We start from the raw sequence: 18,954 nt of genomic DNA on the forward strand, positions 1-18,954 counted from the left end.
GCAGAGCAAGTACCGAGACTTGCTACTGCCAATACATCCACATCATGCTGCTGTGAGCATGTAAGAAATACTGCTGCTGCAAATATAACATACATGAAATAACCCCATATAGCATACATGAATCACCCCGTAGCAGATCTACACAGGTGGAGCTGGGGAAGGTGGAGGGTTTCTGAAGTGCACTGCAAACTGCTAAAGCAATTAAAAGCCAGGAATTTGAATATTGAGCAGTAAGCTAATTGACTACCGATACAGGAGAGAACCAATCAGGTGCCATGTGACAATGATGTCGCCAGGTTAGATCGGACTGCACCAGTTTCATGCCAGAACTCTGTATTTATTTTGTCCATCAAACGTGTGCTGTCACTTTAATTGAGTGTGAGCAGCGCAGCAATAATAGACTCAGCATCAAACCCATCGCTTCAGCGCTGCTCATGTGACGCTCCTGCTTGACGCTCATGCTCTGTTCCTGCTCCCAGTGTGAATACACTCATTTGTAAACATGCACGCCAAAAAAAAAAAAAAAGTTCACGTGCTGCTCGTGCTTGCTGTGTGAAACCGGCCTTAGACCTTACTGAATCTGTCATCTCAAAACTGGACCACTGCTTTGCCTCTTGACTAGCCTTCAAGCTAGCATGATTAAACCTCAACCGGTGATCCAGAATATGCAGCCAGTCCACTTTCAACCAACCAAAGAAGACCCTTGTCTCCAATAGCTGCATACATAAAATGCAAGACTTTGACCTTCAAGACTGCTGCTGGAAGACCACCAGGTGTTCCTGATTGTCTTCTGCGGTCAGAGAGTGAGCGGCACCTGCTGGTCCCATCGTGACAAGCTACAAAGTAATTTTTCCAGAACCTTTGCTCTCTCTGTTCCTCTGAGTTGGAACAAACCTCTAACCTCCACCCACTTTGTGTTGGATACAACTGTCTACTAAATTAATTAATGCTAATTTCAACTTGTGTACAATACTCAACAATTACTATTTACACTCTTAAAGTTAAATCTTCTAAAAAGTGTTATTTTTATTATAATTATTATTTTTTTAATAACACAGTGATGCCACAGAAGCACCATTTCTTAAAGGAACATTTTTTTTTTCTTAATGTGAAGAATATTTTATAATCTAAACAACCTTTTTCCACTATATATATATATGTGTGTGTACAGATAAGCAGAGATGGACAGGAACTCATTTGAGACAATTGGCACCTGGCTGACCGTGATTCAGCTTTACGGCTCTCAGATGGTTGAGAAGAGATGTTAGTTTCCAGGTGGAATGCGGAGATTCCCTCATTCATTTGTGTGATGTTCACAAATGCCTTACATAAAGGTTTTTCATTCAATCATGGACGCCAACAAAGAGCCTTTATTTTTAAGAGTATGTATTCAATGTATTCAAGTGACACTATGATGTTTTCAAACTCTGAACAGTGTATCAAAACAAGCAAAACTGTAAAGAGCTTTTCTTTTTCCAGCAAGGCTATTTGCCATCTGAGTTATTACCAGCTTATTTTTTAGACACAATATTGTTTTCCTTTGTTTTCTTTTGTGAGAAAGGTTGCGCAGGGGATGAGAGTTTTCCGACTGTTATTACAATCTGAATTTTATGGAGCTGATTTGCCAGTAATATATTCTGTATGAGAGTGGCATTTCCAGAGGTTACTGGTGAATGGGGTTGATGAGGGTCGCAGACTGGGCTAATGCGAATTCAGTCATTGTGTGGCCTCACTTTGACACATACAGTGATGGAATGGTCTGCAATATCAGTGCCAGTAATCCATTAACTTTTAGAGTTAATTAAAGACAAACATTTTAATGGCTTCTGGCGTTGCGGACGTAGGCCTCTCATGTGAGAGCATAGATGAATGTATATTATGTTATTTTTTTACTTAAATATTCATACCATAAAGGAATCAAAATCTACTTGATCTAGTCACATATGAGAATTGAGTGTACTATAAAAACATACTGTAAGCAGTGTTGGGGAAAGTTACTATTAAAAGTAACGGAATACAATGTTGTGTTACACCGTAAAAAAAAGTAACTAATTGTGTTACTTAGTTACTTATTATGGAAAGTATAATGCATTACTTTTTGTCACCTGGGCTGGGCTTGTCTATTTGTTTTTAATAAACAAAAATCCAAAAGTTATATTTTGTCGACTGTAAAGGCCCTTTCACATCATAAGTGAAACGAGTAAGCCTCAGGCTGATGTAAGTGCCTCTGTACCTCACTCTTAATTTTTCTCAACATGGGTACAGGAAAGGTGCAAAAACAAAGAAATAAATGCGAAAACAAAGTAACTTGTGTTACATATTTGAAAAAAATAAGTAATGCGTTACAATACTAGTTACTTCAAAAAAGTAATCGGATTACATAATTAGCCTTACTTGTAATGTGTTACCCCAACACTGACTGTAAGTTTCAGAACTGAAAACTTATTCCTCACTACAAACTTCAAAGTACTTAATAGGGTAAAATCAATGCATTGCTACTACTTTCCCCTGCAAGAATTTGTGTAGTCAAGACACTGTTCAAGTCACGTTTTCATTAGCGAATGTTTCCAACCAAGCAACACACTGAAATGGTTCATTTATCGTTCCTCATCAGGTTTGAACATGCAGTGCTTTACACATTCCGTCACTCACCCTACATGTTTATGAAAATACTTAGAAGACAGAGGTGAAAATAAACGCATGAATGCTATAAGTTTAGCATGCTAAGTAGCCAAGGGTTAGCTTATCATCCAATTAAAATATTGCAGGATTTTCTAAATTCTCATTACAATTTTCTTTGCAAAAATGTAAGTGGTTTTATAAATAATATAATATCCAACAACATGCAGTCATTTCTGATCCACGTAAAGTCACACATGCAAAGACAAAAAACGAAAAAAGGAAAATGACAAGGTGGTCAAGCAGAATGAAATGTAAAGAAAGCATTTTAATTTGTGGGTTATAATCACAAGATTCTAAAAATGGTCAAGTGTTCTCTGTCTTTGAACATAGTTGTGTGTCTGTCAAAGTGAACATGAAGAGGTATTGAAAGTATAATTAAAACCTCTTTATACTCTAGGAGTTCAAAATGAGAGAACTGCTTTATCTCACATTGATTCTGAGAACAAATGGAACAAAATAAATAAATAAATAAATAACCCTTTTGATTCTTATATCACGTGACTTTATCTTTAATTAAAATCTGAAAGGTTGCCTTATACTTACTGTATGCTTTAAAACTCTAATAGAAAATATATATTATTGTATTCTAGTAAATAGTATAAAATAGTATAAAAGTGTATAATATTACAATAATAACGCCTTCCATTCTCAATAAGTCTGCAATAGCGTAATGGAACGCGCTGATGACGTATCATGTCTGCGCAGAGGTATGCAAATACACACGTTTGCAGATGGGTAGGACTGCCTGTTGTGGTCCTCTGACCGAGGGATATGATTGGATGAACATGTTATAATCCTATGCCCTCCACAGATGATATAAATTAATGTACACCACTTAACTTAGTGATTGATATCGGGGTGTGAAGAGACTTCCAACCAGCATAAAAAAAAATTATAAAAAAAAAACATATTTTTGAACCAAATCACCTACCCTGCCTTTAATTGGTGCACAAGCTGCTTGAATGAATGCATGATGATATCTTTCACGGACCGTACAGTAGAATAAAAATCATGCGTAATTCAAGCAGCGTGTCTGTCACTCTCTATTCCACACCTCACATTCTCTCCTCTTCTGTTTCACTCTATCAGTTCCTCCTCCTTTCTGGCTCATTCTGTTTAATCACTGTTCAGATGTAATCTGCATTTCAGACTTAATGAAGAATTAATGATGTTCCTCCATTAAACTGTGGGTGTCGTGGTGAGTGGCTCTCCCTGTCTAATCATACATACGGCCCTCCTCCGGCTCTTCTGTTCTTCTGCTCCACGACTTTCTTTTGATAAATTACAAATATAATGAAAAGGAGAAATTGCTTCAGCCAGTATCAACAGATTTTTATCCTCTGTGCACTTTAACTGCAATTATACACCAATGCAACCATTATGCAACCAACCTACGTTACTATCCAACAAGCAAACAACCTGATCAACCAAATGACTAGGCCTAACCATCTAACTAACTACTGTTGCTACTGCTAACTAAAACATAAACTATTAAACATTGTTTTTCATAATTGAAATAAATCTGAAATGAATTCAAATAAAATGTCGATATTAGATGGAAATGTTTTGCTTAAAAAAAACCTTGGCAAATTACTAAAAAGTTCAAGCTGAAGTACTAAATCTAAAAGTGGAATAATAATTAGTTAAAGATAAATGTAAATACTACTACTAAAAACATAAAAAAAAAAAATACAAAGACAAGCTAAAATTAAAATGAATACTGGAAATGCTAAAATAAAAACTAATTCTAAATATTAATACAAACTAATTAGTGCATATATAATACTAAAATAACACTGCAACAATCCAAACAATAATCCACCTGACTAATCAAATGACTAACTGACCAACTAAATAACCAACCAATCAACCAACCAAAAAAAAAGAGCACCGATTCGGATACACAAGATAAAATAAAGAGAACTTAAATTAAAACTAAATAAAGATGAAGTTGCTCTATTTTGAATTTGAATTACTCATTTGAATATGAATGACATGCTAATGTAGAGTCATCATGCAGACAGCCATTCTTCCAGAAATGACAGCAATAAAGCATCCTCAGTGACATTAAAAATGTACGAAATCAGCTTTTTATATTCTAAATCGTATGCACAGTTTAACTTAGCAGCAGTTACTGTAGGTCATTTATTCTTAAAAAAAAATTGAGGTTCCGCCAAAATCAGTATTGTATCTGGTCGGTATTGAAAAGTCAATTTTTAATTTTACGCAAAATGCGATATCTTGAGTTATTCAAAATGAGTTATTCTGTCATATTTTCTCCCTTTCTTTCCAAACCGCGACAAATGCCAGTCTCCCTTCTCTGCAGAATGCGATATATCAGCTATATCAGATATATCACAGCGCACCATTCCACGCACTGTAGACAGTAATGGCGGCGCTTTGAATACACCCAGCATCCTAGTTTTCCTCAAACTGAGTTCACTAAATTTAAACCAATTATGCATGCATTCAACATGAACAATAAACCGCTAAACCGAAGGAGAAGAGAAGCACATGTACTACACAGCAAAAAACAGATGATGTTGCAGGTTTCTACAACTGCGATAATGCTTTTGTAGTCAAACAATGCAGTGTTTAACAACTCCGATGGTGTCTGCCACAGAGTGTCTAAGACAAATTATTTCTATGGAAAACTGCTTTCATCTGCAGCTGTTCAAGCCACGCTGAGGAATGGAAAACGTCCAACTCTAAAGATGCAATCAATCTCTAACATGGGTTTTGTTTCATGTTCATGGCTGGAGACTCTGGCATGGCAGCCATGACGTGGAGAGGCTTTGGCATGGTGGCCGAGGCGCGATGAAGCTTTTCATGTATTTCATGTATTTTAAAAAAAAAAAATGTCATTGTCATGGTTCCTGTCATGTCATGTGTTTCCCTTGCCCTCATGGTTTCTTTGTTTGTTCTTTGTCATGTTCTGATTGGTTGTCTAGCTCATGTGTCTTGTTCTCATTGGTCAGATTGTGTCATGTGACCCCCATTGTTTGATTTATATAGCCCTCATGTTGCCATTGTCCTTTGTCTAGCTGAAAATCTGGAATCTGAGGGTGCAAAAAAAATCGAAATATTGAGAAAATCACCTTTTAAAGTTGTCCAAATGAAGTCCTTAGCAATGCATATTACTAAGTTTCGATATATTTACGGTAGGAAATTTACAAAATATCTTCATGGTACAAGATCTTTACTTAATGTCCTAATGATTTTTGGCATAAAAGAAAAATATATTATTTTGACCCATACAATGTATTTTTGGCTATTGCTACAAATATACCCCAGCGACTTATGACTGTCACATATATGACTACAAGCTGTTTGCAAAACTACCTGCTTTGCTGCACACAATAGACCCGATAAGTAATAGGCTACTGCATAAATAAATACCTCTCAATGCTACCTTCTTATGTCTGAAATATTTTAAAAAAGAAACAGAGGACCAGTTTATATAGATGAACAGACAGACTGAAAAAAAATCTCCAATAGACCAGCAGGCGGAGGCTCTCATTAGCGTTTTACAGAAAACTGATGGAAAAAAAACCACGATGACTCAGAGCGTCGTGGGACGTAGGAGCATTTTTCATTGAATTTATACCTCTACTTCAACTAAATAAATCAAAGAGCTTGACCTCTGACCACCACTGTTCAAAACCGGGTGGCATTTTATGAGTCTGGGACAAAACCGATTTACGAATCCACTGGAGTTTCTGTAATAGATGGATTAAAGCAGAAGGACGCCAACAGTTCAACAGCATGAGACTGTATTTGATGTGTGTCTGGTCTGTAATGAGCCTCGCTTTGCTTTCATAGGCGCATGGTCATAGAATATGGCCAGTGTTTCTTTAGGGATCAGAATGCTGGATATTCCATTCACTGGAAGTGTCTGTAAAGGCTTAAACAACCACTTGAAATTTTTCAGTCAAAATGCTCAAATATATTGGCTTTGTTGAACAAATGAGGCACCCTGGAAAAGGGAAACACATTGTGCTATTTTTTTGAATCATAATAAGGACAGACTCAGGTTGGAGTTTGTCTAAATGTTCAGTCAATTATAATGAGTGACTCTGCATATACTCTCTTAAAAATAAAGGTTCCTTATTGGCATTGATAGATCCATGGACCTTTCTATCCCTAATTTTTTGAAATTTTTTTTTTTTTATGGGGGAAAAAAGGTTCTTTAGATTATTTAAATGTTTTTATACTCTGTGAATGAATGAATGCATACATAAAAGTCCCATGTTAATAATGTAATAATGTTACATAATAATGTCCTTCCTTCCTTCTCTCTGTTTTCTGTTAAACATTTTATTACAAGCTTAACAGATACCATTATAAAATTACAGCAGCAATTCTATATCTTTCTACAGTCTATAGTATCTCATAAACAGGACTTGCTTTAAAGGGAGACACTTCTAAAAGAAGGTTTTAGTGTTCTGTCGGCGTGTTAAAACCCTCTCTCAGAAGTTCATCCTCTCAAAGCCTCATCAGAGCTGCACTTTTAAAACAAATCCACCATCTTTAACAATGCAACTTAAAGCCCATTACTGCGTGACTTCTTAATCTACGTACATGTGTAGATGTGCATCTCTAAATGCATAAGCCTTAACCTGAGATCCTCAAGCTCAGATTCTCTGATTTTCACCTACCAGGGTTTCTGCAAGTTTTATGGGGGCAAATTTAAGACATGGTAAATAAACTTTTAAGACCAAGTAGAGAAAATTTAAGGAATGCATTGAATGGAACACAATAAGTTCTTTAAATGAAAGTGTCTTATTAGCAACAATTAAAAGTTTGAAAAAGTCTTCCTACCAATCTCCATTACTTAAAAAAAAAAAAAAAAAACTAATTCTTAAATCTAGATACATTTACTTGAGAAGCAAAATGACATAAGTCTTGTTTTCGGTGAATCTCATCAAAATGAAGCGAGTGTACGATTAAAAAGAACAAATATCTGCTGGTGGACTTACGAAAAACAAATTAATTCAAAGGGAATACTAGTTTTCATACCCCATTGCCATTGACATTTGTTGTTGTTTTAAACAAACTCACTTCATTTTGTTTAGTTTATCAGAAAACAATATCTTAATTTTGCACCACAAGTAAATGTGGTCACACTTTAGTTTAGAGACCAGTTATCACTATTAACGAACTATTAACTATGATTTTTGCCTCAAAAAAATCCTAATTTGTTGCTTATTAATAGGGTTAAGGGATCTTAAATATGGTCATGCAGAATATGGAATTAATATGTGCTTTATAAGTACTAATAAACAGCCAATATGGTAGTAGTATGCATACTAATAAGCAACCAGTTAATAGTGAGAATTGGTCCCTAAACTAAAGAGTTACCATGTTTACCGTCATTTAAGGATGTTTAGATATTTGTATTGGAAAACAAGACGATGCTTAAATATGGTCATGCAGAATATGGAATTAATATGTGCTTTATAAGTACTACTAAACAGCCAATATGTTAGTAGTATGCATACTAATACGCAACTAGTTAATAGTGAGAATTGGTCCCTAAACTAAAGAGTTACCATGTTTACCATAATTTAAGGATGTTTAGATATTTGTATTGGAAAACAAGACAATGCAGTGCAATGCATGCAACATTTAATGCCATGACTTTACCAATTAAAGACTTTCTGCTTTGATTTAGGACCTTTTAAGGCCTTAATTTGTGGTCATTTGTGAAGAGCTGCAGAAACCCGGTCTACACTATGATAACGGTGCAGTGCATTTGTGCAAATCATCACCTTTCCAAGAGAATGAAAACTTGCTGCTCAACTTTGGCAGCTCTCGGCTCCCCCTGCATCTGCTCGAGTTGCACACAGAGCGCTGAACATCAGCCCTGTTTGCCAAATGCGACAACACAGGAAAACGAGTTCCAGACGGGGAGGACAAAGACACAGGGAGATGTGCAGGTGGGTGGAGGGGGAAAATAACAGGTTAGCGCATGCAACCGCTTTGCCTCTCACAGATGGCTTGGTTTAAAAAAAAAAACATCAACGACAACGAGATTGTTGGAAGCAACTAAAAACTGTATAGTAGGCAATAAAACAATACGCAGCTGTTCAGAGAGCATGAGAGCTGATATTATACAATAATAGATTGAAAATGCATTTCACATTCATCTCTATTGTATTTCCTGGAAACAGATTTTGTGTACTTCAGAAATGACTACATAAAGGTTAAAGAAACATTGCAGCATGATGCCCCTGTCACCTATGTGTCAAGACCTGAATTTAAGGAAAATCTTGAAGGTAAAAAATGCAGAGGTTGTTTTCAGATAGCACATTTTATTATTGGCTTCACCAGGTGGCATTATAATATGTGTGTCATATGCTTGATCTCCAGCACACAAAACACACTGATGGGTAAATTGGTGATGTGAGAAGCGAAGATTTGACACTCTGAATCAATTGAACCAATTTGCAAAAATTATTCACGAAGAGTTAAAAACTTTGCACTGTGGGAAGCTCTGCTGGTTAAATAGCGATACCAGTTAATTATGCATAATTACATGCAACTATTCCTAAACCAAACCCTAACTACATAAACCTAACAATGAAAACTTGCTGAAAATTAACTCAAACTCATTACATCTTGGATGGCCTGAGGATGTTTCTTCTTCAGATTTGGAGAAATGTAGCATTGCATCACTTGCTCACCAATGGATCCTCTGCAGTGAATGGGTGCCGTCAGAATGAGAGTCCAAACAGCTGATAAAAACATCACAATAATCCACAAGTAATCCACACCACTCCAGTCCATCAGTTAACATCTTGTGAAGCCAAAAGATGCATGTTTGTAAGAAACAAATCCATTATTAAAGGGATAGTTCACCCCGAAAATTAAAATTCTGTCATTAATTACTCATCCTCATGTCATTCCAAACACGTAAGACCTTTGTTCATCTTCGGAACACAAATTAAGATATGTTTGATGAAATCCGAGAGCTTTCTGACCCTAGGCAGCATGGAACTACCATGTTCAAGGCACAGAAACGTAGTAAGAACATAGTTAAAATAGTCCATGTGACATCAACGGTTAAACCTTAATTTTATGAAGCTACGAGTAAATAAAAATAACAACTTTATTCAACAATTTCTTCTCTTCCCTGTCAGTGTCTGCTGTCATTCACGAGAGTACCGTCACACATGTGTGTGCATTCCTCCGCTTGTAAACAAGGTGCAGCACATCCGGTTTCTATGTCAGCAGCACCACACACATGTGTCATGGTACTCTTGTGAATGACGGCGGACACTGACAGGAAGAGAAGAATTGTTGAATAAAGCCATTATTTTTGTTAAAAGTATACTCGAAGCTTCAGAAAATTACGGTTGAACCACTGATGTCACATGGACTATTTTAACCATGTCCTTACAACGATTCTGTGCCTTGACTGTGGTAGGTACCTTGCTGTCTATGCAGATTCAGAAAGCTCTCAGATTTTATCAAAAATATTTTAATTTGTGTTTCGAAGATGAACGAAGGTCTAACGGCTTTGCAATGACATGAGGGTGAGTAATTAATGACAGAATTGTAATTTTTGGGTGAACTATCCCTTCAAGACGATTTCACTTTAAACCGTCACTTCTGGTCAAAATATGAGTTCATAAACCATAATAACGCTTCCTCCAGTGAAAAAGTCCATCCCCTGTTGTCCTCTCACATCAAAATCCATGCACAATATTTGTTCAGATATGTTTCAGACTGTTTTGGCTTGTAAACAGTGCTTGATCTGTGCATATTTCTCTCCTGATTCAGACTAGACAAATTTTTCAATATAAAAAGCAATATTATGGATAGAGGACTCATATTTTAGCCAGAAGCAACGGTTTGAAGTTAAAAACATGTTAATAATGGATTTGTTTCTTACAAACATGCATCTTTTGTGGATTATTGTTATGTTTTTATCAGCTGTTTGGACTCTCATTCTGACGGCACCCATTCACTGCAGAGGATCCATTGGTGAGCAAGTGATGCAATGCTACATTTCTCCAAATCTGACGAAGAAACAAACTCATCTACATCTTGGATGGCCTGAGGGGAGAGTACATTTTCACAAATTTAAATTTATGGGTGAAATATTCCTTTAAAATACAGTGTAACCACAAAATTACACATTTTTATCAGCTTGTCGTCCAGAAAATGAGTGCGCGTCTCATCATTGACCATGTGTAATTGAGTCACCTCAGTGCAGCACTGGCTGTGTGACGCCAACTGATGTGATGCGGGGGAGAAATCAAAGCTCACTACCTCCAATGCCAGATTCATGCTGCTTGCGTTGCCATGAACGCTACAAAAACAAACACGTTTCAGTCTTTCACAGTTTCTGTCAGCCTCAGACCCACACATGGTTAGTTAGCAGTTAGCAGCTCACAGAAGCATTGGGTTGACTGTGAACACGCCAATAAACAGTTTGCTTGTAACAGGATTTATGTCATTCCTTGTGTTCCAGTGTCTCCTACGTTCCCCGTGTGATCATTAAATGCTGTGAATTGAATAGACAAAGCCCTCGAGGACCATAGCAGACTGTTCCTGTTGGTCGCGAACATCATCAGCTATCCGGACGACGCGCTCTGCTCTTTCTATGACACAAGCCTGAACGCCGAGTGCAGAGCGTTGTCATCCGAAGATGGTCCTCGGGAGGAATTCGCCGCCTTTGTGGAGTGGACTCTGGCAAGAAACGGGTCGCCGCTCACCATCTGCCTCGTGGAGGATCTCGCCGGATCCACTCCGGACCCAGAGCCCAGCCCACCATCTCACCGCGGTACGGAGCATCAGCCTGAGCCCACCGATGACAGAGAGCCATTTCCCGCCGCGATACGCGAGCCAGAGCCAAGCCAAGTGACTGTGCAGAGGATTGCCTCGGAAGTTGAGTCCAACCCGTCAGACCAGGTGCGAGAGCCGGCGACAGTGCCCACCACGAGGGAGCAAGCCATGGACGGTGTGAGCGTGGAGAGGAGCTGTTATCTCCGTGTTTCCTTGTTCCTCGCTCCTTGCCTCCCGATAAGTGTGACAGTATGCATGTCAGTATAAGCCAAGTATCCTAAGTAAGTATATAGTTGGTAAGTACATGAAAAAGTAGTCAGTCTTTACCATTCTGGCTTATCTAGCTGTATGGTCTTTGTGCCAGTGCAGATACCAAATAACAGCATTAAGTTGCAAGAAGTGACATTATTGTTGTCCTCATTAATCTCTTTCGTCTGTCTCTGTCTTTCCTACGCAGAAATGAATCACCTCTGTTGGATGGCAACATCGTGCTTGGCCACGATTATCCAACTTCTAATTGCCCAGGGTTTGCTCTGAAGTTGATGAATGTGGCTCTGCCTGTAATTCATAAACATGTTGCGCTTCATCACAGATTGCAGTTTGTGAGGGAACTCTAGCAAAGCCCTGCACTCTTAATTGAGATACTTAACATGCATGACAAATGAGGCAACTCGACACAAGCCAGGTTCATCACACTTACTTTCTCCCCAATGGAAAGACTCCATTAATGCGACTCATTACACATGTACAACAGGAGATATAAAATCAGGGTGTGAATTTAGGGGGTTATGCTGAGACCCGCATAATTAAGACTTAAGACTATAAACAAGAGATTTGTTCTCATTATATATAGACATACAGTGGGTACGGAAAGTATTCAGACCCCCTTCAATTTTTCACTCTTTGTTATATTGCAGCCATTTGCTAAAATCCTTCATTAACCACAAAGACAGTCAGAATATGTCATTTCACTTAGCACTAATTCAACAATATGGCAGAAGAGAAGAGAAGAGAAGAGAAGATAGTTTTCATCTAGCAATTCTGACTTTTATTTTTTAAGAGAAGAGAAGAGAAGAGAAGAGAAGATAGTTTTCATCTAGCAATTCTGACTTTTATTTTTTCTCAGAATCGAGACAAAAGTCAGAATTGTGAGATATAAACTCGCAATTGCAAGAAAAAAGTCAGAATTATGAGAAAAAATATCAACATTTGAGTTCACATTTCACAATTATGACTATTTCTCGCAATTGTGAGTTTATATCGCGCAGTTCTGGGAAAAAAAAGTGCAAGCTGAATGTAATGTTTTCAGACAGTTAACTGCATGTTAATTTCAAATTATTAGTTTCAATTTATATTACATGCAATTAGCTGAACTTTACATTGTTTTTTTAGACACACTTAAGTAAGGACTTACGTATATCTCTATATGTAATTTCATAAATACTTCTATTGTCTTTGAAATATGGTTAAAGTGTACTAGTGAATGTACTGCCAATCATTTATGATATACTAAAATATACTATAATGTCATTTCAGTTGAAATAATAGTTTTTATAAACAATTATTTCACATGTATTTTAGTATGTTAGTCAACACATCAAAATAAACGTACTTCTTAATTTGACATTATTACAAAGTGCACTTTTAAAACATCCTTTTAAGATCTGAAATACATGACAAGTGCACATTCAGTACAATTAAGCACACTTCTTTTTCACAAGGCTTGCCTTAAGACAAACGCCGTGAAAATGACCTACAGATATTCATTTAAATAGTCAACAATCCTGAAAGTGGCTGTATGTTCGGCACCGAAGTATGACAGGATGAATGATCTGCACTGTGTGGAGGACATTAGCTTGTGGTAATGTTCAGTTTGCTTGCTTGCATTGAATGCACCATTCATCAAAAGCACCGTGGCTGTCGCTCGCCCTCTCAGCTTATTGACACTTTCATATTGACAGTACAATGGGCTTTGAGCACAGCTGGAGACGCCTGGGGTGGAATTGATTGGGGGATTTATGGTGTGTTTCGGATAGAGCAGCTCTTCAGGGTGCACTAAAGTGGACCTGTGAAGTCCACAGATGTGCCGGACTCACTGTGACTCTAATGGCACGGCTGCTTGTAGACGTCTGGGGAAAACATGACCGCTTGAGTCCCTCATAAGCACCGTCTAAATCATGCGGGATCAGCTTCTATAAACAGCGCAGTAAAACTCTATGAGTCACCTAAAACCTGAAGCAGACTTTCAGCGATTGAAGTTCAGGTTGTTGGCAGATGAATCACAGTGACAATAGAGATTCTAATAGATAGGCTTGTGGTAATACAAGAATGCGGTGCTTTGTCATGGGCCTACTGCAGATGAGTATTGATCCCAAAGCCTTATTGTATATAACAAAGGGCTGAAATGAGTGAAGACTTTTTTTTTTTGTATTCCAAAGATCTCTACAAAGCTCTGATGTAGGTCAGCAAAACCAATTTAAACTGAAATTCTGTTCATATTAATTTAATGGTATATTGCTTGGCTCTTTAGGATTTTGATGGGCATGTTATCATCTGCCAGGTGGGAAAAAAAAGGTTAGCAGCATGATATAGCATGCGGGACAGTTCACCCAAAATTGACAATTTTGTTATTTTCTTACCCTTCGCTTGTTCCAAACCTGTATGACATAGGTCTTGCAAAGTTTATTTTCCAACCTGCTTCAGCACACCTGGCCTGTGACAGATCTTGATTATGTGGTTCAGGTGTGTTTGATTAGGGTTGGAGCTGAACTCTGCGGCACAGTGGGTCCCCAGGAGCAGGGTTGAAGACCTATGCTGTATGAATTTCTTTCTTCTGTTGAGTATAAAATAAGATATTTTGTTTTCCAAACACTTGACTGTAGCCATTGCCTATTGAATATGGAAAAAAAAAATACTAGGAAGTCTATGGAAAACATACTATGGAAGTCAATGGCTATCATAAACTGTTTGGTTACCAACATTCTTTAATGATGTTATTTATTTATTTATTTTTTTTACTCATACATGTTTGGAAAAAGTGGAAGATGAGTAACCATAGTAACACTCATCTTAAAGGCACAATATGTCATTTTTTGTCACTAGAGGGCGCATATCCAAAAGAAACAAAGGCGTAGTTAGATGATGCCGTAACTGAGTGTGGAATCATGGGAGTTGTCGTCTTCATCCCCACAGCCGAAGCAATCCGATGGGACTCGAGCAGAAATCATGTTCATGGATGAGTTAATGTATTAAAGATTTATTAGCGTCGTAGTATGAAGCAGAGTGAGGCAGAAAGTTGTCGAAGCAAAACGAGGCCACTGAACGAGAGTGACACATGGCTCGAAAGCAGCGGAGCTCTTATTATGCCACAGTCGACCGCTTCCGCTCCTTCCGGAAAGTAGCGGAAGTAAGCAGCGCTGTTTTATCATACTAGATACATTTGAACGTTCTGTTATAATGCTACTCTGTGCGGTCATCACGGGTCTATTAAAACGCACAACATATTAAAGCGTCTTTGGTGTTTCCGTGTTTTCTACAAAACAAAACCGGAAATTGAGGGGTTATGACGTTATTGGCAGGCGACACAATGACACTATTGGGGGCCATGAAATATTAGTAAAAATCAGCAAAAGCGGTGGCTGGCAACTTTTTTCAAAAATGCTGGCGGAGAAAGAGTTAATACTTAGAAATCACATATTAATACCTTATTGTGCATGTCCATATTTTAGATCACTTAATCCACAACATACCTAAACTTAACAACTACCTTACTAACTATTAATAAGCAGCAACATAGGAGTAGTCGTAGTTAAAAGTTAGTTAATAGTGGTCCCTAAACTAAAGTGTGACCAAATTTGTATTTTTTGATATTTCTCTGGATTTAAACATTCTTCAAAACATTTGGGATAATGAAAGTACAAAAGTCAGCAAAATATATAACACTGTTCTAGTGGTTTTAGCATATTTTAATAAAAAAATGTGACATATTGTGCCTTTAACAGATGCGTAAATGGCAGCATTTTCAGTAACACTTTTAAGGTACAATTCTCACTATTAAGTAGTTGCTTATTAGCATGTATATTACTAGCATATTGGTTGTTTATTAACTCTTTCCCCGCCATTGATGGGTTATCTCGTCTTTTAGAAGACAACGCTTCCCCGCCAAAGACGAGTTTTTACGGCTTTTCGGGTTTTCACTGTTATACACTCGGGGGCACTATTACGCATCTTCTGAACGAGTACAAAACCTCTCGAACAAAAACACACGTGAACAGGATGGAGAAACTAGCGATCTCTTATGTAAACAGATGCATATGAAAATAATGCGATCATCAGCAATAGACAGCATATAAATGAAAACTGCATAATGTTACAGAGAAAGCCATATTTTAGATCACTTAATCCACAACATACCTAAACTTAACAACTACCTTACTAACTATTAATAAGCAGCAACATAGGAGTAGTCGTAGTTAAAAGTTAGTTAATAGTGGTCCCTAAACTAAAGTGTGACCAAATTTGTATTTTTTGATGAAGTATCCCTGTAAGTAATCATTCATGTAGCAAAAATGATGCGGGATGAGTTACATGCCAAAGTTAGTTAGGTTTAGGGGGTTGTTCACTAACCCTAAATATGAGCCATATTAATGATTGTCTTAGCATCTAATCAGCGAACATTAACAGAAACTGAATGAATTATAATGATGAAATTACACCAGCATTTTGACAAAATGTCCTTCATCCCGTGATATATTCCTTCAAACTTCTCTCCAGACGGCACACAAACTGCACACGATCGATCACAGTCTGGGTTTTAAATGCCAAGATCCTCACATACGCTAATATTCTTGGCAATTCTTGGTAATTACACAGGCTAGAATTTAACTAAGTTTTTGGGACAGATCCATTGGTTTTAAGCCTATAAAACATTCATAATTCACTTTAATTTGGGAAACACTTTGCTGAAAATTAGAATCTCAGCTTTCATTCATTATCCATTAACTGTGACTGTAATATATTTGTTTTTAAACTTTAAATGTTGCAATTATTTTCTTATGTTTTCCTTGGCAATAAACTATGGGCGATAGTGTTTAAGATGGATGGATGGATGGATGGATGGATGGATGGATGGATGGATGGATGAATGAATGAATGAATGAATGAATGAATGAATGAATGGCTAGTTTTGAGGTATCTTGACATGTGGACAGAATCCATGAGTAGTGACTTTTTAAAGCATTGGAGACACAAATAATATGCACAATATTATATTCACTAAACTGATTCACTGTTTTTTAATAAATGAAAATGTATTCATGTGTCCCAAATTTAGCTAACATTTTGCAAGAGTTCAAATTCGCACAGAAAAGTAATTGCCATACAATACAGTACAACAACATTCACAATATACACACTCCATAGGTCCAAACCGCATGACTGGACAAATAAAATGTCTAGGCACATTTTTCCTGCTGGAAGAAACAACCCACAATGACCTGCAGCTCTCATACACAGATTGTGAATAAACAAAAAGTGTTGATCGTGAACACAGAGCGGTCACAGGCAGAGAACTCACAGCGATCAGCTCACAGCACAGTGACCAACCGCCAAACTACATGCACAAAACATCAAGATTAAATCCAAGAACATCCATCATGAACGCATGTGGTTTGAGAATGAGAGAAATATGGGCAACAACGAACATAACTAAACATAAACAAACTTGGATCCTCCACAGATTTTGTCCAGTAAATTATTTACAAAAATAAATAAAAACGAAATATAAATATAAACACTATTTCCGGTAATAACGATCAGGAACCTGCCTTACACTTATTTTGGCATTGCACTTTTTCTGTTGTAATGTGGTGTATGGGACAAAAACGTATCGATGATCAATGAATGTTAATCAATTAATACAAATGTATCATTGAACATTCAGTGCTCAATAGGGTTATTATAGTTAACTAAAACTGAATTTTGATAATAAAAAAAAAAAGTTACTTTAAAAGTAACTTAAAATGTAACTGAAATAAAATTAAATATAAAGAAGAAATAAATAAATATAATAAGTAACATTTTTGTAACTGGAACATTAACTGGACATTACCTGGAATAATAATAATAATAATAATAATAATAATAATAATAATAATAATAATAATAATAATAATAATAATAATAATAATAATAATAATAATAATAATAATAATAATAATAATAATAATAATAATAATAATAATAATAATAATAATAATAATAATAATAATAATAATAATAATAATAATAATAATAATAATAATAATAATAATAAACTTATCAGAATCAGAAAGAGCTTTATTGCCAGGTATGCTTACACATATGAGATAATTTGTTTTTGTGACAGAAGCTTCCACAGCACAAACAGAATGACAGTGACAAGACACGGATAATAAAGAGAATAAAAATAGGATAAGTAAATAGGAAATAACAGCATACAAAAATATTAAAAAAATACACAATATATATAAAATATGATATAAGTCCGTTATAATAATGCGTGTATGAGTGCTCTTGACGCACTGATCGCACATTGTATTTATGCACAGGCACAGACATTCCTGTACATTCACGCGGTTTCCACACACATTCACAATAATGTTTGGATTTGTCATGTTTATGTTGCTGTGTTTAGTTATTCTGAATGGATCCGTGTACTGTAGTAGATGCAGTCAGCAGGCGATTGGTTTAGGTATTTTTGGCATCTCCATGTGGTCCTGTTCGGTTACACAACTTGGCTTCTCTAAAATGTAAAAAATATAGATTTTTGAGAATCACCCTTCAATCTATTGGTTTACTTTGCTGGATATAGCAAATGATGACAAAATAAACATTTGAAACAAGATAAATGGTCTATGCTTAATTCTATAAAATTCTATAAAATTCTGATTTTTTTTCTTTCATATGTGCTTATATGGGCTTCCTTATATCATTTGGCTCTTTGGTGTCCTTTTGGAGTTTCGAAGTGTTTTTTTTGGAAAGACATCTAAATTTATCTTGAAAAAAGTTTGCAGAAAATATAGATTTTTGAGAATCACCCTTCAATCTTTTGGTTTACTTTGCATTTAGTTTCTGCCAAAATCAGTATTGTATCTGGTATTGAAAAGTAAATTTTTAATTGTACGCAAAATGCGATATCCACCGAGTTATTCTGTCATGTTTTCTCCCTTTCTTTCCAAACCGCGACATCGCGTCTCCCTTCTCTGCAGAATGCGATATATCCACTCAACCAATCACATCGCACCATTCCACGCACTCTAAACAGTAATGGCGGCGCTTTGAATAGGCCTACACCCGGCATCCTAGTTTTCCTCATCTATTTTGTACTTTGTGATCAACAAACAAACTTAGGGCTGCACGATAAAACGCATGTGATTGTCATGCGCATCTCGTCAGTAAAGCCGGTTCCGTGATTAGTAGTAAATCTCCATCACGTGCTTT

General features: G+C 36.6%; 1 protein-coding gene across 1 annotated transcript in view; it reads right to left on the reverse strand.

Moving 5' to 3' along the window:
* The window catches only part of LOC107683760 (astrotactin-2-like), a 496,105-nt gene that overhangs the window by 182,314 nt on the left and 294,837 nt on the right, over positions 1 to 18,954 (reverse strand). Inside the window, 1 exon segment of the mRNA XM_016479817.1 lies at positions 9,893 to 9,906. Within this exon segment, the coding sequence (XP_016335303.1) occupies positions 9,893 to 9,906 (14 nt within the window).

Source organism: Sinocyclocheilus anshuiensis, unplaced genomic scaffold (assembly GCF_001515605.1).
Source record: "Sinocyclocheilus anshuiensis isolate Anshui unplaced genomic scaffold, SAMN03320099.WGS_v1.1 scaffold1549, whole genome shotgun sequence".
Taxonomy (NCBI): Eukaryota; Metazoa; Chordata; class Actinopteri; order Cypriniformes; family Cyprinidae; genus Sinocyclocheilus; species Sinocyclocheilus anshuiensis.